The sequence below is a fragment of the Scatophagus argus genome, chromosome 13, assembly GCF_020382885.2.
Source record: "Scatophagus argus isolate fScaArg1 chromosome 13, fScaArg1.pri, whole genome shotgun sequence".
NCBI classification, from domain to species: domain Eukaryota; kingdom Metazoa; phylum Chordata; class Actinopteri; family Scatophagidae; genus Scatophagus; species Scatophagus argus.
Genome location: NC_058505.1, coordinates 11,196,444 through 11,223,143, shown reverse-complemented (window position 1 = coordinate 11,223,143; position 26,700 = coordinate 11,196,444). Strand labels below are relative to the sequence as shown.

At 41.2% G+C, this 26,700-nt stretch overlaps 1 protein-coding gene and 1 long non-coding RNA gene across 6 annotated transcripts in view; both read left to right on the top strand.

Moving 5' to 3' along the window:
- The first annotated feature begins 6,693 nt into the window (after positions 1 to 6,693).
- LOC124069693 lies at positions 6,694 to 7,523 on the top strand. Its single transcript, XR_006845090.1, has 2 exons — positions 6,694 to 7,192; positions 7,272 to 7,523. It is a non-coding gene; the product is annotated as an uncharacterized LOC124069693 (long non-coding RNA).
- A 1,673-nt stretch (positions 7,524 to 9,196) lies between these two features.
- Positions 9,197 to 26,700, top strand: part of per2 (period circadian clock 2) — a 28,828-nt gene continuing 11,324 nt past the window's right edge. For all 5 annotated transcript variants that reach the window (XM_046407920.1, XM_046407917.1, XM_046407919.1 and 2 more), the window contains exons 1-8: positions 9,197 to 9,388; positions 16,082 to 16,643; positions 23,087 to 23,179; positions 24,337 to 24,491; positions 25,071 to 25,192; positions 25,299 to 25,500; positions 26,034 to 26,085; positions 26,541 to 26,683. In XM_046407920.1, coding sequence (XP_046263876.1) covers positions 16,195 to 16,643; positions 23,087 to 23,179; positions 24,337 to 24,491; positions 25,071 to 25,192; positions 25,299 to 25,500; positions 26,034 to 26,085; positions 26,541 to 26,683 — 1,216 coding nt within the window. In that variant the 5' untranslated portion in view covers positions 9,197 to 9,388; positions 16,082 to 16,194. The remainder of the gene's footprint in view (positions 9,389 to 16,081; positions 16,644 to 23,086; positions 23,180 to 24,336; positions 24,492 to 25,070; positions 25,193 to 25,298; positions 25,501 to 26,033; positions 26,086 to 26,540; positions 26,684 to 26,700) is intronic.

Sequence of the window (26,700 nt, the reverse complement as noted above, 5' to 3'; positions counted from 1 at the left end):
CCCTGTGACCCTGTACTAGGTGGGTACTTGTGTCTGAGAGAGGAATCATTACAATTACAGGCACTTAAATGCAGGATGTGTTTGTGTCCCTTTATAAAAAATTAAATGAACAAGATAAAATACTGAATCTAAATATATAAAGCATTACTTTTGGTTCACAGCATAGTTGGTTGTCGGTGATTTAGGTGGAGGGAGATAGAAAAAGATAATCCATTTGAAAATGCATTAGTTTTCCATCAGAACCAATTTTGAAGGGGTGGAAACTGCTGGCTGTTCCAAATAAAATTAGAAAATACTATCTATTTATCCCTATTTGTCTATGCACTTCAAACAGTTGTTAAGGCCTAAGTGACTTAATCCCCCGACCTGTTTTTGTATTACGCATTAAATCACCTTAGCCATTTCATCCAAAGGTGCCCTAAAATTAGTAGGCGTATACATGCGTCATCATCTCTAATGGGAGATGAGCTGAACAGGAGTGCAGTTTGAGGTGTGAAGTGGTGCTTGTAGCCTGCTGACTAATATCTTTCGCTTCCGACTACCATGTTGGGAGTGGGATCCTCTAAGTCTCTAGAAATGGAAATAATTCTTACCTGCCTGTTATCATAAAGCAGCACAAATCAGTAGGAGGACCTGAGCTATATGAGGGACATCCTGTTGCCTGCCCCCAAGATTTTGGAGCCATATGTGAATTTGGGTCATACAGGAAATGAAACCTTTAGAGAAGCTGATGGTCAGAATAGTATAATGAGTTGAGTGGAATCACTAGGGCAATAATTAGTCAGCATTAGTTTAGAAAAAGAGTGAAGATCATCGTCCCTCCTTTCTGATTTAGAGGAATAAAAAAAAAAACACTGCTCTAAACTGTTGATGTTTTCTGAGATTGACTTAAGGGTGAGGGAACAGTGGGCAGTTGCCCCCCTGGTGCCCCCACGTTTGAAAATGGCTGCAAAACATGTTACATTACCTTATAGCGTGTCTTTCTAGTGAAAAATACGGGATAAAGTGAAGTGCTCTCTGGGGTGCCCTTTCAGTGGAGAACATGTGATGAAGTGCACTAATGGGTGCCTTTAAAATCGAGAAAATGTCATTCAGTGACATATAGGCTGACCGACATGCTACAAAATAAACTGGTTTCTAGGTGTCTCGTAAAGGTTAAATAGCTAATAGTTCCATTTGTATTTTTACTACAGAAGTATAGTAGTTATGACGTGAGTCACATAATAGAACAATTTGTTTCACCATAAATGCTTCACAACTTACTGCATGCTGTGGCCCCACTGCACCTCGGGCCACCTGCGTTCGCTGTTACAGGGTCACATGTTTCAGTTTCTTGACTACAAGTGGCAGATACGATTGCTCTCAAATTAGCCTCAGAGTTTTTGTGCTTAGTCAGCCACTTGTCCTCACAAATATGTCCTTGTAAATATGAAGATGTATGATTTTATTGGCGGGTGATTGAACAGATTGAGCATTTAACTAAACCAACCAGCAATTGTCACAGCAGACTGTCGTGATATCTTCAGATGAGGCTCCTCTATGCCGCCATTGGATTTTAGCCTCAACTTAAAGCTAAAACCACGCTCGCCGAGAGAGCTTAATACACTGCAACTTAAGTGGACACAAATGGACGCAAATAGACAAGACATAAGCAAATTAAGTAAACATCACAATCATTTGACAACATATGCACTGTAAATTTTCACAACCAAATAGACAACGACGCTGCAAATACTCACAAAATGGTTAAATACAGAAATGTTGAGCTCTCTCAGCCACTATTATAAAACCCGCCAAATTCTGGCCTAAATGACAGTCAGTACTCAAGGGTCTCGGCTGTCAATTTAACACCTGCTAATAATTGTCATAATATTGATACTGAAAATTACTGTCCAAATTTTGAGATGTTAAAGCTTGAAAATGAATCTGTCTGTGTCTCAGACCAGCCCTGGTAGTTGCCTCATCACATCTAAGCAACCACCAAGACCCTCTCACCTTTGCCCATATTTGGCTTTCCTGGCTCCTTGACTGACAATACATTTTCAAGCAATAAACCTAAAACCAGGCCGTATACTCTCTACAGTCTTAATATCAGTTGGGTTAGTTTGGCGTGAAAAATTACCTGATGCAATTTGTCACTGGCTGTTTGGATGCGGGGGGGCAACAGCTAGAATTTACCTTCTGACGATGCGACAACGCTTCTCTGCGGCACACGTCATGTTTCTGCGAGTTTTCTTATACGAGTGCTGACACCTTCCTACGCATCACTGACAAACAGCACGTGGGAGGGAGTGTGTTCACAGGCGGAGGCAGCCTGGGCTCCAAGTACTATAAAGAGATACCACGATCACAGTGATAAAAGTAAGCTAGACTCTTGCTAAAATATACTGTAAAGACTGAACAGTCCTACACACTTCCCACACAAAGCAAAATTTTGTTGCAGTAATAGAACAAGACCGCCAAGATCTTCTCCACAGCCATGCGTGTCAGATTGTCAGAGATCCCTCCATTCCCACAAGATGAAGGAAGTGAATCACTTCCGACTGACAACAAAATTGACAATATGTCCATAAAAGATCTCAATCATGGGCATTTATAATTTAAATAGACAATATTAAATATCAAAAATGAAGAATTTGTTTTTTCTTCCAAGCATATTGCTGTTCTGTCCTACCTGTTAGGTCACGTTTGTTGTCCATAGGAAACCAGACACAGACAATTGAGCCCCACTTCACGATGGACACAAACCAAAATACGGACAATTTTTTTTATAGTATTTTTATTTTCTTTGGCTTTCAGATTCACACCGACTAATGTACAGTATCTGCCTTAAAAAATAGTCAAAATGAAATGTAACGACCTGTATGCTGACTCAGAAGAATTGCAGACACAGACGGATAACCGATATGAGAACATGAATGCTAATAACTTGTGTCATTTTGAAAAGAATAAAAGCATCTCAGTACGAGCATGTGGTGACCTGCTGAGATGAAACTAAAACTCAAAACTGAAAAACTGAACATTTGTGTGTGAATCAGTCTCAAAACTGCTGGTGTGATTCTGCTGGAGTAATAAGATCTTTTGACATAAAAAATCAAGTTGGTCTTGATTTAAGATAGTCAGGCCCCCCTCGTGTCCCTGTTGGCTTAATTTGCTGAGTTTTTCCACATTCAAAAGTCCTCTGTTCTGCTTTTGCAGCCAGAAGAGATGTGCTATAGTCATGTTACATGTTCTGTATAATTTATGAGTGAAAGCAAAGTGAGAGGTCCTGCATAATGTCCTTCTAGCACTTTAATAATGGTTGTTCCGTATTGCTAGGGGATTCCAAAAGAGAAATATTGTTTGGTGCGTTTGTGTCACACATTCATGGGCCATTATGGTATTTGTTTGTGTGGCTTTCTCACTCCACCCCCTCGTATCGGGGATGTCCTTGTTTTCACAGAGGCCTTGAGGGACTGCTGGGCTGATTTTCGTCACTCTCACGTTTTTACTTTAAGACACCAAACAGGGGAAACGCTCCAGTTGCATCATCATCATGTCTCATCATGGATTTGGAGCCATCAGTGGTTATCATGGATATTATTAGTCCTGATTGAGTGATCATCTGCGTCACTGACTGAGTAAGGGGATATTGTCTGCATTGATATGAAGCTTGTTTCCAGTGTTTCCAACTTTTTTTTTTTTTTTTGGACAAATTCATTCCAAATTGGTATATTTCTTTTTATGTTAAGGACCAGTTTTGATTCAGGCTTTGCTGGTAGTTGAATAAATAAATAAAAAAAAAAGCATAACTTTTCAAACAAAGAGGACCTCTTTTCAGTATGTTTAGTTTTTCTGTTTCTGTAAGATTTCATCACATCCAGTGAGATGTGGAAATATTTCAGTAGTTGGTGTCACTTTTAAATGTCGCTAAATAAATAATAAAGAGCTATAAGACCACTTATCCGTCATCTGAGATGGGCCCCAGCCCCCCCCCATGACCCTGACGGATAAGCGGTATAGAAAATGGATGGATGGATGATAGTATGGGACTCCTACTTGTCTTTGGGGCTGTACATGTTTGACACGCTCACCCATTTTCTCACCTTTTCTCTTTGCACTGGCTCATCCAGGCTGCAGCTCAAGGCAGCCAGTACCAGTCAAGGCTGTCTAGTTCATTCAACCATCTGCTGCTCTGTTCCTTCTGTGAAGACTTCATTTCTATGCAAGTGCAGCTCACACTACAGACTCTTATCCATCTGTGGTCCCAGATAACAATGAAAGAATCATGACAAGAACCATTTTTTTTATTGTTGTTTTTCATATTTTTTATTTAATTATGTTTTTTAGTGATTACCAATTCGATTACTTTTATAATAAAATATTATTACTATAGGTTTTTGTGAGCACAGTTGTGACATTTAGGTCAGTGTCAATGAAACTAAAATTTGCACCTTATGATACTTGTAAAATGATAATTTCTTCCTCTTTTTAAGAAATCGCAGCCTTGATGTTCAGTTGATGAAATGACTCTGTGTCTAGAGCAGATGGTAAGACAGTGTCACAGAAGCTCTCTGAATGTGTGAATGGAGGTCAACATAGTGTGAAAGATGTGTTAATTTCTCACCAGCTTGTCAGGATGAAAATAAGTACGGCTCGTTAAAGTCAAGGTAGTTTTATTTTTGGGTCACGCTCTATACCTCCGACAGCATTATATGCCTCAAACTACATTTGCTCTTTTAAGAGGATTGAAAATGTCAAATTTACCATCTGTCATTAATTTCCTGACAATATTCTGTAATTCCTTTGAAACTCTGTCAAATTACTGAAACTTTCCCCAGCAGGAAAGCAGATACTGTAATACCTGTTTGTCACACTCTCAGCTGTGGCCTAGAGGTTGGAGAAGCGGCTTGTGATCGGAGGGTCACCGGTTCGATTCCCCCACCGGACGGGCAGGAAAAATTTGGGTGTGGTGGAGTGATTAATGTGAAAAATGCCCCCCCATTAGCCGGCTGATGTGCCCTTGAGCAAGGCACTTAACCCCCCAAGATGCTGCCCACTGCTCCTGTGTGTGCTTCACTGCATGTAATTTGCTGGGTGTTGCATGTGTGTGTTCAACTAAGGATGGATCAAATGCAGAAGACGAATTCAGTGTGTGTATGTAAAAATATATATACTGTCAATAAAGCTGATTCTTCTTCTTCTCAAAATGAAGGACTGGTTGTAAGGAATTAAGGACTACTCTCTTTCAGCAGATTATCCAAGTGTCTCCATGACAGTCAAACCTGAAATAATGTTTTCCTCATTGCTGTCCTCATCACTCCAGTGGCATCAAATATGAATCGCTGCCGTCATCAAGCATGATTTTAGTATGTCAGATACACTTTTAATTTTTCAACCTTACTTAAGAATTGTCATCATTAAGTCCCTGAAAGGAGACATTTACTGTTTCTGATAAACTGTCCTCCTCATTTTTCCTGAGGTATGAGAAGCGCTGAAATGTAAAATAGAGAAAGAGTGGGAGCTGGCAGCAGTCCACCCCATAGTGCTTCTATTAGTAGCCTGATATAAAAGTATCCCACATCATCTGACAGCCGTCTCTGGATCTCTACTAGTGACGCACTTCAAACTGCTGTTGCTGTGGAGTACCATTTATTGTCAGAGTGGGAGCAAGACTGCAGGCTTTCTTCTCCTGTGGGAGCGTAAAGCTTCTTTCTCCTACTGCATGTACAACCTTAACTTATCAAGTTACCCCTAACCATATAAGCTGTGTCTGATTCATCAGTATCTCAATGCCTAAAATATAATTTATGTTGCTGTGAATAGTTGACGTAATAACAGCTCAGTTCATGTCACTTTTAATGACTGCCACTAAATACATTTTTAAAGCAAGCTAAGCCTCAGAAAACCTTTCCTTGTAAATAGTGTCTCTGTGCTACTGACACCACCTCACTGTCATGTAGCTGAATTAGTCAAGACCAAAGGATATCTAAGTGAGGCACCGCACTTAATGCCATACCTGCCTAACAGCAGTGTCACGTTACAGAACTATAAAGCCACTTATCTGTAAACCTGTCAATCTGTACTTGTATACATCAGTATACAGAGTGACTTTATAGATTAACGTTAAACATTATGCATCCTGCTTGTCTTTGGGGCTGTACATGTTTGACACGCTCACCCATTTTCTCACCTTTTCTTTTTGCACTGGCTCATCCAGGCTGCAGCTCAAGGCAGCCAGTACCAGTCAAGGCTGTCTAGTTCATTCAACCATCTGCTGCTCTGTTCCTTCTGTGAAGACTTCATTTCTTTCTGCAAGTGCAGCTCACACTACAGACTCTTATCCATCTGTGGTCCCAGATAACATGTAATATATATTTGTTTTTTCCTTATGTTTTTTTTCTAGTGGTTACAAATCAGATTACTTTTACATTAAAATTTTATTTCTGTTATTGTTATTACTGTAGGATTTATGAGTGCAATCGTCACATTCACAGGTCAATATCAATGAAAATAAAATCTGCATCTTGTGATACTTGTGAAATGATAATTTCACAGTATATATTCAGTTAAATCTTATTTTGTGTGTGCGAAACACTTTGTAATACCTTGAACAATACTGATTAAGCATTGTTTGTGTTTTTTTTTGTGTGTGTGTGTTTTTAAGGTTTGTGTCTTTGGGGGTTTTGATCAGGTGTTCCTGTTTCCTTCAGAAATGTAGCCTCCAAACTGCCTGTCCTCGTGAATTAGCCCTTCGATAGACTGGAGATCTGTGCAGGATTTTTTTGATCCTGCCTAGTGGATTTTGGAAAAGGGTAGAGGAAGTATAAGAGCATTAATATATCAGATGTCTTTGGAGCACGGTTGATTATTGATGCGGTTATCACATGTAGATGCAGATTGCAGTGGTCAGTGATGAGCTTCACTAAAAGATGTTCCAATTTTAATTTGACTTTTTAGTAACCAACACTCTGTTAGGGTTTTAGCTTTGTCTCCTGGGTTTCCACATTTCGTCCTGTGTTTTCCTGTGTTTCTGTTGTGTGTGTGTGTGTGTGTGTGAACAGAGGTGGATGAAGCTGCTCTATATTCTTCCCACCTATTCACCTGCACAGCTGTGACTCATGGTCTGCGGTGACATCCACCCTCAACCAGCTATACTTAAGGACCAGCTCATTCACTTCATCTCCATCAGCCCATTACAGTCTCCTTAGTGGTACATGCTTCAGGCTTGCTATTGCAAGACTTTATGCTCTTGTTGATTCACTCTCTAATATCTGTCTCTTGTGCTTCAGGTTCGCTGCATCCGTTTCAGTTGCCCTGCTCAACTGTGCTTCTTCCCCGTGCCTCCTCAAGATCCTTTTTTGGATCCATCCCTGGACCTCCTGCTCTCCCTGGAAATCACCTGTCTCTGGATTCCTGGTCTGTTCCTCAATAACACTGCACTCAAAGGCCTCTGATGCCTCCCTTCCCAGGTTGATGACAGAGACTCTTGAACAGCTAAGACTGATTCATTTTGAGTTTTAGAATAAACTGACTTGAGTTCACTTTTGTGATGAGTGTCTCTGCTTTGAGGTCTAAATTCTTGGTAAATCATAACACACTTCCATGTAGGCTTAAAAGTTTATGTTTAAGAATACTGATTAAATAAATAAACCATATAGTGTGATCTGCTGTAATCTCGGCACTCATTATCAACCCTCAGGGTTGACCTTTTTATTGAAATTCATGCCATTTCATTCATTCACCTTTAAATGTATAGCAAAAGCAAAATGCTTCCATGGAGGATCAGCAAACCTCGAACAGGTGAATATGAAAAGTTATTAAATGAGCATGAATGAGAACAAAAACTAGGGTTGCTATAGCAGCTTCTGCATTGCAACACATATCAGACTTGGCACAGTCTATCAGGCAGCATTTGACACACGTTGAATTCAATGACGGCTTTATTTTGAGCATGTGAAAATAATACAAAAAGAAAAAGGACAATCCTAAATTAACATGTCCGATAAAGGAGCAGGAAGCACAGGCTCGCAAGCGGGACAGGAAGAAATAATACCACAATATAAAACAAAACCACGCCTTTTAATAAATTAAGGGATGTCAAACTCATAAACCTCATCGTGCATTATTAGGCTGTGTAAGTGGGGTAGTGAGTGCCGGCAGCAGTCGCCAAACCTGTGGCCAAAGCCGGATCATAAATTCACCCCTGGCAACTGGTTTGACCAGCCGCTAACTTGAGTCCAATCCCCGCCACTAGGGGGACAACTTGACTTTGACTGACTCCTCACAAGAACAGAGTGCAAAACCATTTCAAACATACATACAAATTACAATATGAACGTTTTATGTATGTATTTCAGCGTGTATTTCTTGTTGGTCTTTGGCACTGACCAAAGACTATGCAAGAATGACGATGTTTTAAAATATGTTTATTTATTTTCCACAGGTTTTTCAAAATTAACAGAACTTAAATTAAGAAGCAAAACTACTGTTTTGACAAACGTGAGGGAAAAACAGACTCACCTCTATTGTAGACTGTAATTATCTTTAATTAAATGTTATTTTTGTCTGTTGCTCTCAAAGTATATTGCACACAACTCTGCAGCAACATATCTTCACGCTTTCGGAGTAAAACCCAAACCACAGCTTGATAACAACATTGTCATATGTATATGAAGCCCAGTGATGTATGTATCAGGGCAAAGACGACACGATTACACAGACGGATGCCTGCAATTTAGATAACAGCCACGACCAAGGTCACATTGTATTATATCTCTTTTTTTTATGTGAGTCAAAAAACTTTTAGCTTATGCTTACGCGAATGATTGCGCACCAAACGATTCATCCAGATTGGCTATAGGCACACTTGTATAACCGTTTAGGTAACGGTCGGTCTCACTGAGCTGCTGTGAGCCAACCATCAGCACCGACTCATTCAGCTGCTGCTGCCTCGTAGTGATTTGCTCTCGCGTCTCTTACGCCGGACGTAGCCGTGGGTGTCCACGTGAAAGCGGTGACACCCTTATATAAAATGACTGGCAGCACTGTAGACCAATCACAGCTCTGACCGGCACTTGCCGGCGCCGCCCGCCAAGGAGGCGGGTGGCATCTGTTGGCTCAGAGCTCTGTGAGGGGGAGACGGGCGGCTCTGTGGACCAATAAGCGTAGAGCTGGAGGGAGGAGCTTAGGGCGGTGCTTGAAATGAGGTCACTGCCTGAGCTGGAGATGCAGGGTAGAGAGCCGGTGTGTCTGAGATCCCGAGCCGTGGACAAAGCGGTGCATCGGACCATCCTAAAACCGGAGGCACCTGTACACTGTCTCAAGCCGGACTTCAGCACAAAGAGCTCGAAAATCCAAGGCTTTATTTCAGACTTGGATCAGGAGAAGATTTACAGTCTGATTTGAGGTTGGTGGAGTTTTACTTGTTTGTGCGAGCTGTTACGGGCATTGTTGGTGTTACGGGATGATAGAGACGTTTTTAAATGTGTAGATCCCACCTTTATGGAGCTGTGCTCTCAGCATGCAAAGTACTGTATGGGTATGAAGCGTTAAAGTTGCATAACTGTGTCAGCGCGAGGGTCAATCCCGGTCAGTGGACTACAGCAGAGCACCCGCCCTGCCCACATGACGGCGGAGATATGACTGATTGAGTCAGGTGAGGTTTTTTTTGCGCTTCAAGCTGAAATGTCACCGGTCACCTCCACTCAGAGAAACTTGCGTTTACATAACGCGGGTAGATGCATTACGCACTGAAATGTTCACCATAAGACGATGCTGCAGAGTTGCTGAAAGTGCAGAGTTGACAGGAATAATAAACCTGTCAGAGTCACGTATGGTGTAATGTAGACACGCTTTCGTGTAACGTCACATGAAACCTTCACGCCTTACATAAAGAGTCTGCTGCAGCGGCACATGGCTGAAGTTCATACGCAGCACCGAAGACCGAGAATGTGCGATGCGAGCCAAGGTTTTCCACTGAGAGACTGTCAGCATGCTGTGATGCTTGAGTCAGGCAGTTTCCTTATTGGCCATGAAGGACACAGGAGGACACAGATCCTCAAAGGATCCAGTCCCATCTGGAGTGGATCCCTTTATAGGTCATTCATTAAATTTGATCTGTCAATAATAATCAAGCTGTGGCAAATAGGGAGTAAAAATTACTTTTGTGATACTGCAACTTGAGAATGTTTTATTGTGAAAGTCTACTTTTGATACAGCTCCTTTGCTTGATGGGGTATTCAGCTGTAGCAACTCTTAATTAGTCACTGTTTCAGTAATTTAACTCTGTTAAGGAACTACTTTTACTTGTATTACATGTTTGATTTTACTTACAGCAAACGTTTAAATGAAGGAGTTGTCATAAAGTAGTTTTTCACTTTATTTTTATTGATATATATGGTCTGTTTATGGTGCATTTACTTGATGGACCTAGTCTGTCTGTATAGAGGATGTGCACAGATGAAATTAAAATGAAAAATTATGGCAGAGTTGTAAGACACTGGCAATAAGCCAAGTTGAAGAAGAAGCAATAGTGTTCGGATAATGATGACACGACTATTGCTGAGATGTGTGATACAATGAAATCGCATTCTGCCCTTAATCCTTTTGGTAAATCATTCATTGTTAATTACTGCGACACTGAACTTCACAGTGATCTTCCGTGTGAAAGCAGGCCCAGTCCAGCACTATGCAGTACACCAGGGGCAAGTCTGTCGGCTGATAGTGGGAGGAGAATAGATGAGTGACGCAAATAAGGCCGGCAAGGGAGAAGTCATTTATGCCAGTTTATCGTAGTGTTGCAATCAGTGGAACATTTGGCAGCCTGCCGGGTGCAAACTTCCCTGCCCACACGTGCAGCGCGAGAGGAGGGTTTGCTGACTGAACTCTGGTGGCTAAAGAAGTGGAAGACAAGAAAATGGCAAACTTAATTCTCCATTTGTCTAAGTACAGAGAGCTCTGTTCTTTTTGAACTACTAGGAAAATGATAAAGCCTTGAGTTCCCTTGGTTAGAATTATTGAATTCATTTCAAATATTTAAGATACTGTGGACGATAAATGTAGGTCAGCCAGAAAGTAAAACCACATCAGCCATGTCTGCACGTGAAAAAGCTCGCAGCATCTGTTGCCTCAAGGGTTGGATATTTCTCTTATAACATGTTAACATTTGCACAGGAATCCAGATTATTGTGAGGAAATACATCAAAATAGGGGAAAGAGTTCTGCAATAGACTTATAAAACACCAGATTACAATCTGATGGTCAGTCGACTTATGTTACCTGCAGGGACCATGGTTTTTGCAATGTTACAGAAAAGTAAAAGCGCACCTTCAGCTGATCTTAAATATTGTATGTATTTTTTAAGACCTAAATTGATGATAATACCAAAACCCTTGGCGTTACGTTTTGTCTTAACAAAAGCATCATCAAGTTTCTAAGTGATTAAGTGTTTGAGAGCGGAAAACCTTATGAAGCTGTCAGTGGTATATGCTACCCAAATCCTTGTCAAGTCAAAGTTTACTTTTTAGCTTTGCATTAAACCACATCTCAGCAGTGTCACGTTCTGAACAAACTCACTGCAAACTTATGTAAGTCCTCATGCAAATTGAGTCAGTTGTGTAAGATGGTGACTGTAAACTGTAATGAAAAGATTGAATGCCTCCATCATGATACACAGTTAGCCACAGCTGCTCCCACAGGGTCATATGAGATGGATGTAGCGAACATATTAGATAATGTGATCAGTGTGATCTATAACGTGAATGTGAGGCTGCTGATGTTTTATGATATGGATTTTTTTTGCAATCGCTTGTACAGTAAGTAGCTGTTTTAAATATTATTAAATTGCGGTGGTGTCCTTAACTTATATATATTCAGTTTAGAAAGGTTCTGTGGCAAACCTGATTCTTAGATGAACTATTGGTTTTTGCAGCCATCACTGGTAGCACAGAGGGAAAACTCTCACAGGGCCTCCTCCACTGACAAACTGAACAAACATAAAATTTTAATTTCCCTTCCTGATTACACCCTTAGATTTAATGATCTGAAGCCATGCCGGAAAGGAGTGTTCCGTTCTTTTTACTCTGCAAAAGTAATTTATTTTAAATTAGCTCTTTCAAAGTTCCCCTAAGATTCAAGAGAGCACCATGTTCCCAAGAGGTTCACACTCTCATCCCTTGACAGCCCAAAACGATTTTTTGATTGCATTAAATTGACTGGAAGCGCCCAAGAGGAGTCATCCATAACCTGTAACTCTGTTATGTTCCCCATTTTGTCTTGTTAGCTGCCTGTTCTTCGTAACTACATCAATAAACTTTGGCAATCTCTGAAAAAAACTGAGTAGAGCGAAAGGCTAAGGGAAGTGATGTCTGTCCTAACATTATTGGTGAACTTTCCTTTGACTGATCCAAGGTCACAGATAATTTTTGTACCTTTATGCTACTATATTCTGTAGCCAAACAACTGGTAGGAAGGTTGACAGAACATTTTGGGGTATATGATGGAAAATCCATGTTTCAGTGATATTCACAACTGGGTGAGGTGGCACCATGTTAGCATGTTTGCAAATGTTAATGTTAACTGTGCTTCTTATTTTTTACGTACTTACAGACAAAAAAATGTGGTCATATCTGGCCCAGACCACCTCCGAAGGTGGTCTGTGCAATCAGATCTCAATTGTATCCTCAATGCATCTTGGCTACCTTCAAACCTGTACTTAGAATTGTCCATTTGTGATTGGATCATTCGGGGTGCATGTTAATACCAGGTCTGACCTGTAGCTCCAGGTGACCCTTACTGTGGATGTGGATTGGATATAATATATTCTGGGTATTACCAGAAATGCTAACAGGTGGTCAAAATGTAATATAATGTTCTTTATTAAACACTACTTGGTTGCTTCTTGGTAATTAGCTATCTTTTCACAGAGCTCTATTTTCATTAATTTCTCTCGTTCTGTAAACATAGAAATGAAGTGGACCTCTACAATAAACCATCGCAATCATTTTTCAGTGAGTCAATATTTGATCGTTTGTTCTGAGTGCTGGAACATTTATAGTCAAACACGCCAGACATCTTGGTCTGCAGCTGCACAAATCTCTTTTCAGTTCTTTTGGTCTTTTTACATCTGTCTGTCTGCTTTATTTTGTTTTATTTAATGTCAGTTCCAGTTCATTTCAGTTTATCTCAGTCTATCTGTCTGTCTCTGTCTGTCTGTCTGTCTGTCTCTCTCTCTCTCTCTCTCTCTCTCTGTCTCTCTCTCTCTGTCTGCTGGTATCAAGCCAATAGATTTGGCATGATAAATGTGGTGTGCTGTAACAGGTGCTGTGGTTGCTAACTAGTGTGAACCCTTGGACCTTATGAATATTGGCCACATTGACAGTCAGCTCTTTAACTTTGAACCAGGCTTGGAGCAGCAGTCAGAAACTGTGCAGCAAAATTCCTGGTCAGCGGCTTGTACAGAATGTTCAGTATGTGGAGTACACAGGCTGAGTAATAGCTCTCAGTTAAATGGCCCACTATGTGTAATAGAAGGCTTTCTTTAAAGAGGGTGTTTATTCTATTCTGCAAAACTAGCTCAACTACAGTGCTGAGCTGAAGTTCTGCACTTTGTGGTGAATAAAAATGATCAGCAGACTCATTGCTCTAGTTCATCTTATGGTCACCATATTATAGAGCCCTAATTTCTCACTTGCTTCTTCTTAAATGTCTCTTTTTTTCTGTATCGTGACCCAGTTCACCCAGCTTGGATGTGAGACATAAACCTTAGTTTGCAGAAGGCCAATGATAAGCAGACTGCACTGAAAGAGCCAACAGATTAGTTAATTATTAATAGAAACATTTTACTGTTGTCATTTTGCCAGCCAGAGTTCAGCAACGTCCTGAATCGCTGAGTAAGTCATAGTTCACTCTGACTTCCAGATGATACCGGTCTTTAGATGCAGCTGGGATTTCACTCACTCACTCACTCATGAAATTCTAATTGTGGGGTTTTTTTTCAATGCTTTTGAAAAAATGCAGTCTGAGTCATTTTTTGCTTCTGTGTTCCTCAGTTTATGTTCATTTTTTAAATTTGTTTCCATTTAATACATTGCTCTGCCTCGTGTTTTTTGTTCGGTCCACATGTTGAGCTGAAGCTTTTAACTGTAAATGGAGAGAAGGAGAGGACTAACAAACAAGAAAACTGACAGATCCAGTGTTTTCAAATGCTTTAAAATGAGAGACAGCATTTGGTCAACACCGTCAGACTCTGGAGGCTTTTTTTCCCCCCTTTCCAACATTAAAGACACACATCTTGTGCACACACAAAGTCAGACTCACAACTTTCAACAGACCATTAGCAGATCAGTACAACATGAGCGTCACACTCGGAAAAACCTACGTCAAAAAAAAATGCTTGAGCTTGCATGGGCTTGATTTACTTGGTTAGACTAAATAAACATACAAATAGAAAGCTGAGGTGAATTCATGAGGACATATAGCTGTGTGTCATCTGTCATAGTAGAAAATAAGGGTTTTTCCGTTGCAGGTTAGAAAGTGAGGAAGGCATACCAGGGCTTATTCAGGTTATCCCTGGAAAACAGCCAGGCTGGAGGTTATGCCCAGACACTTGGGCCTGTGGCTTTCATTTGACCTTAGCATGTTGCTCAGAAACAGGATTATATGAGAGATAAGGCTATTTTTTTTCCTTTTGTGTCCTAAATCTCAAGTTCAGATATTTGTCTCAGGAAGTTCAAACTTAAATGTAGAAATCAATTTGGTGACTTACTGCAAAGATGTTCAGGCTGAAGTACAAAAGCAATTCGTGAAGAGACAGTTGCTGAAACCATGGCTTACATTACAACACTAGAGTATAATTATCCTAATTCTATATCATTTTGGACTGAAGTAGCACCTTCTACTTTTCATCTCAGTGAGATGGGCTTGCACTGAGTATGTGTAATTCCCGGGATGGTCCTTGTCAGATCGATTTCACTTAGGAAATTCCCACAGTCTCTTATTTTCTTCTTAAACTGATTTTCACTGTGAGCATTTGACATACAGTTTTGTCTCTTCCGTAAATCTTTTCCTGTGGAAGATCTGATGAAAACGTGTGAGTTTCTTCCTCTGTTTGTGGTTGATTCCCAGTTTTCCTTGTGCTTATTCCAAACACACTACTGTTGATAGTCCCAAAAATATGTGTCTCCTTCTGTATCCAATCAAATTTCCTGGGAAATATCTACCCAACTCTGGGCAGTTTGAGCAGACAGTTACGTATACATCTTTCTCATTCTGCTGAAATGTGGTATTTACATAGCTTTTTCTGGCATGACGCACGCAGCAGGGTTTAAAACCCTGCTGCCTGCTGCATCACACGCCTCCTTGAAGCCATTGAAAATGAGGCCAAAGTTCCATGCTGTTGGCTAGCAACTTAGGGTGACATTCAGACAGACGCTGTCTAGTGTTTTATGTATCCCAGGGTGGATGATCCTTTGAAAGGGCTGGAGAGCTCAGACGGGACGAATCCACCGTTCCTAAAGGCCACCCTGTCTGTACAAGGGGGCATTTTCAGTGTACATCAGAGAAGCACCTGCAGGGTTAAACCCTGCAATGTGCTCTGATATCACACCAGACAGAAGAACACAGACAAAAAGGCACCTTTTTGAAGGAAGATTGATTCATGTCTCTCAAAGACTTTTGAACTCTGCACATGCTTGTGTGTATATTTGTTTGTTGGTGTGTGTGTGTGTGTGCATGCAAATAAATGAACACATTGTGATGAAGAAGCACACCAGTATTTTTGCATATTTTGACTAATGTAATAAATATCATGCATATTGCAAACAAACCTTAGAAGTTTGCTACAAAGTTCAGATTAGTTTCTGTTCTTCGAGGCAGCCACAGTTGATGTCAGCATTGCATTAAATTGCTCTGCAGGGACCTTGAAACTTACAGTACGTGACTTAGGTTTGATTTGTTTTTACTCAGCATTCGCCTCAGCATGCATGTATTTGTAGCGGTTCTGCACACTGTCAACTCATGTGTTTTCTAAAAAATATGCTTAACTTGAAATGGATGGATATGGACTACATTACTTATATTTATGATCTCCTTCTCTCTACAGATCCATCCTCTTCCTCTTTGGTTTACTCCAAACCCTTGTAAAAATGGGGTAATTGTGTTCTTTCATTGTCCATTTAACTAACCTGGAACACGCCGAGGGCAACACTTCTCCTGATGTCTGAAGATTCAGACTCCAAGCCCTATTGCTTCCCGGTGCTGGAAGATGAGGACGGAGCCTCAGGGTCCAGAGTGTCCACTGCATGCAGTTCCATGCCTAGAGGGACCTCGGGGTGCAGCTCCATGGCACAGCTGCACCGCATGGGTGGCTACAGCCAAGGTGGGCCTGAGCTGGGCCTCCCGTCAGAGGGCAGTGACAGCAGCGGACAGGACCCTTCTGCCTCCCCACACAACCATCGGAAGAACGGCCGCTCCCGATCACTCCCCGAGGAGGACGTCGAGATGAAAAGCAGTGGGTCCAGCGGCAGTGGCACCGAATCGCACGGCAACGAAAGCCACGGTAACGAGAGCCATGGCAACGAGAGCCACAGCCACGAGTCGATGGGCAGCTCCAACGGCAACAGTAAAGACTCGGCACTGCTGGAATCTTCTGAAAGCAACAAGAGGTCAGTGGTGGTTGTAGGAGGCCATCATGGCATGTTGTCTGTGACTAGAAGGGAGTGGGGACCTACTGTTCTCGTCAGCAGACTGTGCACAAAGCCTTCACTGGTATGGTCAGCACTCTCTGACTCTCTTTGGTGACAGTCAATCAAGCCGTTGATTCATTTGTCAAATAAAACTCTCCAGAGCTAAACAATTCCAAAGCTCTGATGAGGAGTAAGTACGGTATGACTGAGGAACCTCCAGCAGGAGAAATTAAATGGGGTGAAGACTCTCCCACAGTCAACATCAATAACAGTAAATAACAGTAGGCTGTTTTGTAAACAGGGTGCTGTCCTCGTTGTGGTCAAACATCTGCATTTAAAATGAGGTTTGCTAACCCTAAGCACACAAGCAGTGTCAGTCATTCAGTGTGCAGCAGTATTGGTGTTGATTGCAGTCGATGCAGTTCTCACGGTGCTCACTTGTTTTTGAAGACACCCATCAGTAGGTCAGCAGACAAGATGGAAACAACAGATAAGTCCACATGACAACAGCCATGGCTCAAAGATGGGTCACAGATTATAAATGACTGTCCAGTTCCTGAAAATTAAGTCAAAAAATACCAAAGTTTTATCGAGTTTAAGAAGAAGAAGAATCAGCTTTATTGACAGCATATATATTTTTACATACACACACTGAATTCATGTTCTGCGTTTGACCCATCCTTAGTCGAATGCACACATGCAACACCTGGCAAATTACATGCAGTGAAACACACACAGGAGCAGTGGGCAGCATCAAGCGCCCAGGGAGCATATTGGGGGGGGGGGTTAAGTGCCTTGCTCAAGGGCACATCAGCCAGCTAATGGGGGGGGGGGGCAATTTTTTTTCCTGCCTGTCCGGTGGGGTAATTGAACCGATGACCCTCCGATCACAAGCCACTTTTCCAACCTTGCTCCAACTTTGTTGGAAAAATTATCCTTGCACTTCACTTTGTGAAGCTGACTTTGAGGTATAGACTGATGTTCTTTAGGCGTAAACAATGTAAAATCACGTCCCTTTTGTCCTCCACCACAACGGTCTGGTCATAATGAAAGCAGTCATTAACGTTAGATGTGTTTGTCAGTGTTCACTAATTTCAGTAGATGAGTAAGCCAGGGCTGCAGTCATGGCCCTCAAGTTTGAAGCATAAGTGAATTCATTTCCTTTGACCATGAGAAAAAAATGTGTGGTGTGGAATGGAGACTGATTTGAATAATAGGTTTTGTGCTGCCAGCAGGGCTCTTTAAACAAGTGACATTCGAGTAAGCCTGCTCGACAGACATGTTCATCAAAACATTTTATTTTTGGGCTCCGCCTAAACAAAATAAAAAGAACATCATTCCATTTCATCATGACCGTGTTATCCCTCCCTTAGAGCTCATGACAGCTCACGTTACCTACAAGTTACTCAGGTTTTGCATGTGGTAGAGGCAGTTGGTGGTGGTTTTTGGTAGTTTGTGGAGTGGTGTCCACCAACAGACTCAAGACCTCGTTTGTTCCCCTGGCCATTAGACTCTACAACACATCTCTGTGTGTATATCTATCTATCTCTATCTGTGCTTGGTAACAAAAGTCAGTTTGTACCTTCATCTGGATAAAAGTCAGATGGCTATTTGATATGACACACCTTTTCACATTCACGCACACCTCAACATAAAACTTTAGACACAAAAATAGGCTACAGTCTGAAATGACACAATACACGTTCCATCATTGAATAAGAATGTGGAGGAAGGTCCATTTCTGATGTTAATGTTTCACCCAGACTGTCAGCCATGTGCATTCCTTAGATTTTTGTGACTGTGATTAGTAACTAGTATTTTAGGTGCTCTTAATTTACCCTCTGAGCTAATATTCCTCTGGTATCTGCGCCAGATGTTAAAAGCTAACATAGATATTCTGTGTTCTAGTTAATTTTTCTGCTTGACCTGTTGAGCCTAGTTGTTTGAAGACGTATTGGTGACAGAGTTTTGAAGTAAATACATTAGATTTCAATGTCCCAAAGGTAGATTTGTTTTCACAAGTTCTACAACACAAAAACAATCAATCAGATATAGACAATACAGTGTCTTCATTCACACATCCCAGTTCCCAGCAGGGCTGCTATGGCACGAGAGGAGAAAAAAAAAAAACTCTGATTGAGTCATCGAAATTTGCGTGACCATAGCTCCAACCAAAATAGGTTCCGACACAATGTAGCCTGCCCCAGAGCCATGACCAGAGTGGGTGGAAAAAATAAAATGACTGGCGCTCCCAGTTGGGAAGACTGGATTGATGTCATCCGGGAGGTTGGCTTTGTCTTAATACCAGATGGGTTCTGTCATGCTCTCCAGATCCTTGTTGTTGCCGTAGCAACGCAGTGTTTGTGTCTGTTTACCACTGGGCGGAGCGACCGGAGTTGTGTGCTTTGACGTTCTTTCTCACTTTCAGCCCCGTCTCTCTTACTTCACTTGACCTTTCGTATCCAGACCTTTTTTTCTTCCAAACCGCTCCTTCTTCCTGTCTGAATCGTGCATCGATCTCACACACAGCAGCTTCCTCCCTCGTCTGCTCATGGGACGACTTTAACTACTTCCCCCATCTCTTACTGTGCTTTGCCTTTTCCCTATTTGTTTTCCTGACTCCTCCCTCTCATGAAATGAACTTCTAACCTTTTGTACACATTTTTGTTTCTGGAAAAAAAATTTAAAAAATCCTCAGCTCCAAATAGGCTCTCTGTCTGTCTAGATTTTTTTTCCTGCCTTGTCTCGCTCTGCTTTTACTTGCTCTCTCCATCTCATTCACCCCAAACAGCTTGTTTTAAAGGCAGTTTATACAATGGGTAAATATTATACTCTGCTGATAACAAAAGAAAGCCAAATAAAGAGATAAAAGCCCCTTTTGGTTTATTAATCCACCGTGTGGAGTTTGGATTTTTTTTTTTTTTTTTTTGTGCCCTCTGTGACCAAAAGCCAAAGCATTTTTGCAAACATCCCCTTTTGCACATCTCAGGGACTTTTTCAGTGCTGTGCATTTTGAGTGGAAGGCAGAAAGAGAGAGAGAGAGAGAGAGAGAGAGAGAGAGAGATCTTGTCTTAGTCTTTCAGCAATGTAGGCTAATGTACCTCTTAAAGAAGCAGTACCACATTTTGGACATGGTGGCTGATTGCTATCACAGTCCACCACAGTCACGCGAGAAGAAATGCTCGTGACATGTTTCACACAAAGTACTGAAGGAGGACAGAATGCCACTGTACATACTTTTCATAACTTTGCAATAAAACAGTTTCCTTTTTCATTCTTTAACAACAGTGAATCACAGTGGCCGTAGTACAGTGGTTCTGACACTGGTCAACAGAAACAGGACTTTGATATCATAGTGAAAATGGATCAAAACTGAGAGCAAATATGAAATGCTTCATGGCAGACCCATGTCGATGCAACAGCTGTGCTTGCATTTGCCAGAGGGTTTGCGGGAGAGAAGGTTCTGTGCTCTGCTGAAGTGAAATTTTTGGCCTTCATAATAATTGCTGTATCTGTAGTTGGCCAGACTCTGAATGAATCAATATCCTCCCCACTACAGAGCACGGTGGTCATAGCATCATGCTGAGGTCCTCAGACGCAGAGAGTACAGCCTGCTGCTGCAGTTTATTTACCAGCAGCACAGAGATCCCAACAAAAAAAAGTTGTTGAGAATAGACTTGAAAGTCGCTGTTCACTCACAGATCCAGTGCAGCTAAAGTAGAGCTTGAGCTGTGACACCTGTAATCTGACCATTACATTGTACATGTGTACCTTTTTATAAAGTGATAACTCAGTGTATTTTGTAGAATTAGGTCTCTGCTTGTACCTGGAGAGGATATTTGTGGATGCTGTGTCTATACTAAGTCGTTTAAGCCTGTTATTTGTGGCAACATTATCTGAAAGATGAGTCAGTGTCTGTGCAGTGTTGCTGATTTTAGTGTATCAGTGCACCGATAAGCTTGTAGGCTAATACAGTGGGACACACACACACACACACACTGAGCTGCACTGTGCACTATCATGAATTCAAAGACTAAACTGCAAATGTGTTTATATGGACTGTCAAGAGTGCAACTTATTTTACAAGCTGAATCTGTGAACATTGTGGAAATTAAAACAATCTTTCATCCAAAACAAAATAATCTCAAACAATTTTAGTCTGCACTTATTGTCACTTGTTTGCAGTAAATTCAGATATTGTCATGTAGTTAATTTATACTGAATGGAAAAACACACCTCTTTGCCTCATTCATATGTGATAGATTCTCCTGTGTTATTTGTGCATTTTAATGTAATGAGATACCCACACTGACACCTGGTGATGAGGTAAATATTGCACACCTTCCACTGCCAGTGGAAGGTTTATATTAGGCCACCTTGTCCTGTGCTTCACACTGAAGCATCCTGCACAGAGACGAGACCAAAGCAGTAATTCTTCTGCCTTTTAGGGAGCTCTCTTCTTGGAACTTGTTTCCATGACAGACAGACTTACTGAAACAGTGCGAGTTAGCCTACTGAACACTAATAACATGTTCAGACTGTTCAGTCTAAAACCAGCTGTTGCATTCTCGAACACTGTGTTTGATAGAATTAGATACCTTCTTTTGCCTGGTGAGGCTATTTGTGAAGGTGTTTTCTATTCTGAGACAGGTAAGCAGGCTATACATAGTAACCTGAGGTGCAGCTCCAGCGAGTTAGTATCCCACAGCTGTTAATAGTCTTCAGATAAGCTTGTAAGCTAATACAGCGGATCACATACACACACACACAGAGATGGTTTAGTAGAAAGTTTAATCTAACTTTGTTGTTGTTACTACCACAGATGCACATTTCCTGGCCTTTAATTAACCTGGCTGAGTCACTGTCACTTTGCTATTCTGTTTGAGTTGATCTTCTGTGCAAGTAGTACTATACTGACATAATTAAAGACTGATAGACAGGTAGTTGCTGTGCAGAACATTATATACTTAGATAAAGTAAGATATTAAAAATACAATTCTGAGGATAAATAAAACCCTACAAACCCAGTCCTTGACAAGAGCTGATCCACTTATACAGCAGTACCCGAGAAACATTTCCCATAAGCCTTGCTGTGCAGTGCAGGTGTAACTAATGACATAAATTGTTATGTGTGCCTGTGATTCATAATGCTCTGTAACAGTGCATCACAGTGGATAAGTTACACAAAACACAGTTGTGTCCCAATTTCATGCAACAGGAGCGCTAATGGTATAGCACTGCTAATTGTCTGCAATCAGTGTACCTTGCTGTTAGATACTAACAGGAAATGATTCACTGTGTGTGCTGACACCAACTGACGTCAGTTAAACCTCAGAAAGAGAAAAAATATTTGTTACCAATGAAAACATGAAATACTTTCTGGTGCTGACTCCAAGTCATCTGCAATTTACATCAGTTTTTACCAGCTGCAAGTTGTCCCTTTCCTTAAGCATTTGTCTCGTTTTCAATGTGAGCACACATTTTCAGTTTATACTGAAATTTGGACCAAATGCTGTGTTTTGACAATGAATGTAAATACCTCTGAATATTTCTTGAATATACCCTTTTCTTAATTGTTATCCAGTTTAGTATATTGGTATTGGAATATTAGACAATCAGAATGTGTTTGTATCCAGTACAGTTTTCTTCAAGATAAGCAGCACAAAAATTGAGCTTTAACCATTTTTCCCCCTTACAGTTATTTGTATATTTCTTTTTTTTATATTTTATTTTTGCATAATACTCACCAGGTGGTTGAATGACTGACTGTAGCAGCTTAGAGTCGGGGTTACAGATATTTACCAGACACCAAGGGGGCTGTTTTCAGCTGCAGCACAGTTTCGAGCTGTGTCTCAGCTCTTTGTCGCATTTAGCCTCCCTGTTTCTTGCTGTATTGGTGCTTTCCTGCTGAGCAGTCTTTGAGCTACAGCCACATTTAAGGAAATCCAAGAGGTGAGACTGACCTCAGACCTGTTGTGTGGTCTCTTTTGTAGCCTGGCTAACAATAGGTGAAGCTGCATGTGCACTGTTCCCCATTTACTTCCACAAAGGCAGAAATGAGCAGATCTTTTTTAGGCTCCCGTTAACAACACTCATGTTGCGAGACTGAGTGTACTTGAGTTTTTTTTTAATTAATTTATTTATTTTATATTAGGTAACCCAGCTATCTCAGCTGTGTGAATGAATGAATCCATGTGTGAAATTTGTTCCTCCAAAATGTCGGGCAGTTGTGGCACCTACTCAGGCTACAGTTTGTTTGTGTATTATCATTATTAAATTTTGACTTATAGATCGAAGAGTTAAAATCAATCTTGACTGAATGAGAATCAGTTGCCAGTCTCTCCCTCTCCTTGAGGTAATTAGAAGTCATTTTTTGCTCTGTTCTTTTGCAAAATGTTCAGTTGTTGTTCTCTCCTCCACAGCTCAAACTCCCACAGTCCGTCTCCTCCCAGCAGCTCAAATGCCTTCAGTCTGCTGAGCTCGGAGCAGGACAACCCATCAACCAGCGGCTGCAGGTTAGTGCACCAACCGCCGCTTTAACACCCCTTGGACACTCACTATTGCTTTGCCACCATTACTACTTACTAAACAAAAATGTAAAACACAACCCTTTTGTTTCTGTTCCCATTTTTCATGAGTTTAAATGAAAGAACTTCCAGGAATTTTGTACAGATCCCTGAAACATGAGTCCATACATTATCATGCTGCAACATGACGTCATGGTAGTGGCTGAATGGCATGACAATATGCCTCAGTATCTCATCATGATATCACCGTGCATTCAAACTGTCATAAATAAAAGGCACCCGTGTTTGTTGTCCATAGCTCATGCCTGCCCATAGCATAACCCACCACCACCACCATGAGGCACTCTGTCTGTTGACTTTAGCAAACTGGTGTGCCCACCCACACATCGGCATGACTGTCTGCCATCTGTTGGTAAAGTAAAAACTGAGAGTTATCTGTGAAGAGAACACTTCTCCAAAGTGTCAGACGCCATCAAACATGAGTATTTGCCCATTGCCCACTATTGCCCAGTATTTGGCCGTTACAGTGATGAACTGCAGTCAGGTCAAGACCCCAGTGAGGACAACAAGGATGCAGATGGTTTCTTACAGTTTGTGCAGAACTTCTTTGGTTGTGCGAACCAGCTGTTGCCTCAGCTGTCTGGATGGCTGGTCTCAGATGATCATGCAGTTGAAGAAGCCAGATGGGGAGGTGCTGGGCTGGTTTGACGTGGTCTGCGGTTGTTAGGCTGGATGATGGTGCACACTCTTGCAGAAATTGTGACGTCTGTGGAAATGTATTGGTTATTAAAACCATCATTTTGCAGTGGTCTTTATTGTGGCCAGACCAAGTCAAACCTGTGCAATGAGCATGTTGTTCAAACAGCATCCTGTCAGGTGGATGGTTTACCTTGGCAAAAGACAGGTACTCACTAACACAGATTTAAACAAATTTGTGAGAGAAACAAATCTTCTGTGTGGACAGAATAAGTCTTAGATCTTTAATCTCAACTCATGAAAAATGGGAGCAAAAAATGTTGCGTTTGCTTTTCTATTCAGGGCTAATGATTTACGTAACAAGTTTTTTTTATGTAATCTATTTTGAGGAACAATTTTATTTGTTACAAAATCTGACTTGCTTCTGTGCATGTGTGTGCAACTTGCAGCAGCCAAGAGTCCGCCAAAGCTAAGACCCAGAAGGAGGTGATTAAAACTCTGAAAGAGCTAAAGCTTCACCTGCCTGCTGAGAAAAGACACCATAACAAGTCCACCACGCTGAACACACTCAAGTACGCGTTGCGCTGTGTCAAACAAGTGGAAGGTAAAGAGCTTCCTCTTCATTCTGTCCATCTTCTCTCCACTTCTGTCCCGTGTCAATCAAGCTTTCCTTGGTTTTTTTTATCATAGTTTAGAAGTTAAGATGAGATATTGTTTTTGTTTAAGCTGTTTGTGCTTTCATAATTCTCTTCGCACACTAAACATAGCTGATGTGAAAAAGCCTATTCTTTGGAATTCAGGAAACAAGGTAGCTAAATGAGATCTAAAACTGAAATGAAGACATAGCTTTGTGCAGAGGGGAACATTTTGTAGGCAGTTCTATGGGCAATGGTCTGTGGAGGCTTAATTGTACCCTGTCTAAATGTTTGCAAATGGAAACGGGTGGGTAGAGGTTCAACAGCACAATAGTTTGTCACAGTATGTTAGCGTGTGAGTGTAGCGCCAAGACATTTTTCATCACTAAAATATGACTTCATTATGAACAGATCATCTTTTTGTTGGACTCTTTTCCCAGGTTCATAATTGTACTTTTTTTTCCTAAATCAATTTCCACAGACCATCTATTTTGTATTGTATATTATGTTGTGACCACACTTTAAGAAAACCAATGTGTGTTTTGCAGCCAATGAGGAGTATTACCAGATGCTGATGATCAACGACAGTCAGCCTTCAGGCCTGGATGTATCCTCTTACACGATAGAGGAGATAGACAGCATCACTTCTGAATACACCCTCAAAAACAACGTGAGTTGAGATGCCTTTGAAATGATAGAAATAGTTCAGTGTTTTTACCTGCATGTACTGGCAGTGCGTAAACCTTAATAATTTTGCGTGATTGTCTCTTCAACAGGACATTTTTGCAGTAGTGGTGTCTCTCAACACAGGACGGATTGTCTACATTTCTGATCAGGCTGCCTCCATCCTCAACTGCAAAAGAGATGTGTTCAAGAACACCAAGTTTGTGGAGTTCCTGACACCGCAGGATGTTAGTGTGTTCTACAGCTTCACGACGCCATACCGCCTGCCCTCCTGGAGCATGTGCACCGGAGCAGGTACAAGGAGTCTACAGGCACAGTATTACAGTCATACTCATGATTGGTGTAGTTGTTAAGGAACGATGACTGATATCGTTCACACTGTCTGAAGTAATCTTCAAAGTGCTTTGCATACATAAGAAAATGTAAGGGAGAAATGAAAGACTGTGAATGAGATCCCTGAAAAGCAAAATTGCCAGGCAACAAGTCATTGATTCACAGGCTGCTGCATTAAGTTCAAGCTGACCTGAAGTCAGTCATTCATAAAACTGCCCCTTTCATCTAAGCTGGGTAGAATAGACTGAGTCATTGTAGACGCTAAAGCAAATTTCTCCTACATGTACCTGGAAATATTTTGGCTTATGCATCACAATAAAAGTCGACTTGACTGTTAAAATTCATTACATTTAGGGGCAGCGCTGCGCTCCTAGATTATGTTTTTTCATTCAGTTAATCCCAGTTCGATCACCTGCAGGAGGCCAGACCCTGACTAGCTTTAGGCCGGATCACGTTGCCTTTGAATAAAAGCATTTCTTTTTCCCCCGTTTCAGAGTCATCCCCGTCTGACTGCATGCAGGAGAAGTCTTTCTTCTGTCGTATCAGGTGGGTGTTGGTTCAAACACCGCGTGGGACCATCTGCTGCTCGTAGCTGTTTGCAGTTTTTATTCATACTTGCTTTCCACTCTAGATGTTTTGCAATTAGTTTGTGCCATCATGTGCTTGTAAACTGTAATGAGATGCTTTTTCCAGATCAGTGTTATACATATGGGCAGACACCTTTCCATAAGCCAAACTTTTAATTCTCTTTTTGATCTTAGCACTCACCTTGTGCACTTTGCAAGTGATCACACTTTAGGTCTTAGACTCAAAAGAACAGAAATCTAAAAGCACACAGAGCCTTTCTACTTTTACTCGGTAACTGACTGTTATTAATGGAAAACAATGAAACACTGCCCCCTTGTGTTAACTAACGTGAGATTAAATGCATAAACTTACAATTAACAGACAACCTTTATCTGATTTGGTTGACTTTAGCTTTTTCTTTAAATCATTTCCAGTGGTGGTAAGGAGTGTGAAAGTGATCTGCAGTACTATCCGTTCCGCATGACACCCTACCTGATGAGGGTCCAAGACACTGTCCATGCTGAAGACCAGTTCTGCTGCCTCCTGCTGGCTGAGAGAGTTCACTCCGGGTATGATGGTAAGAACACATTTCCA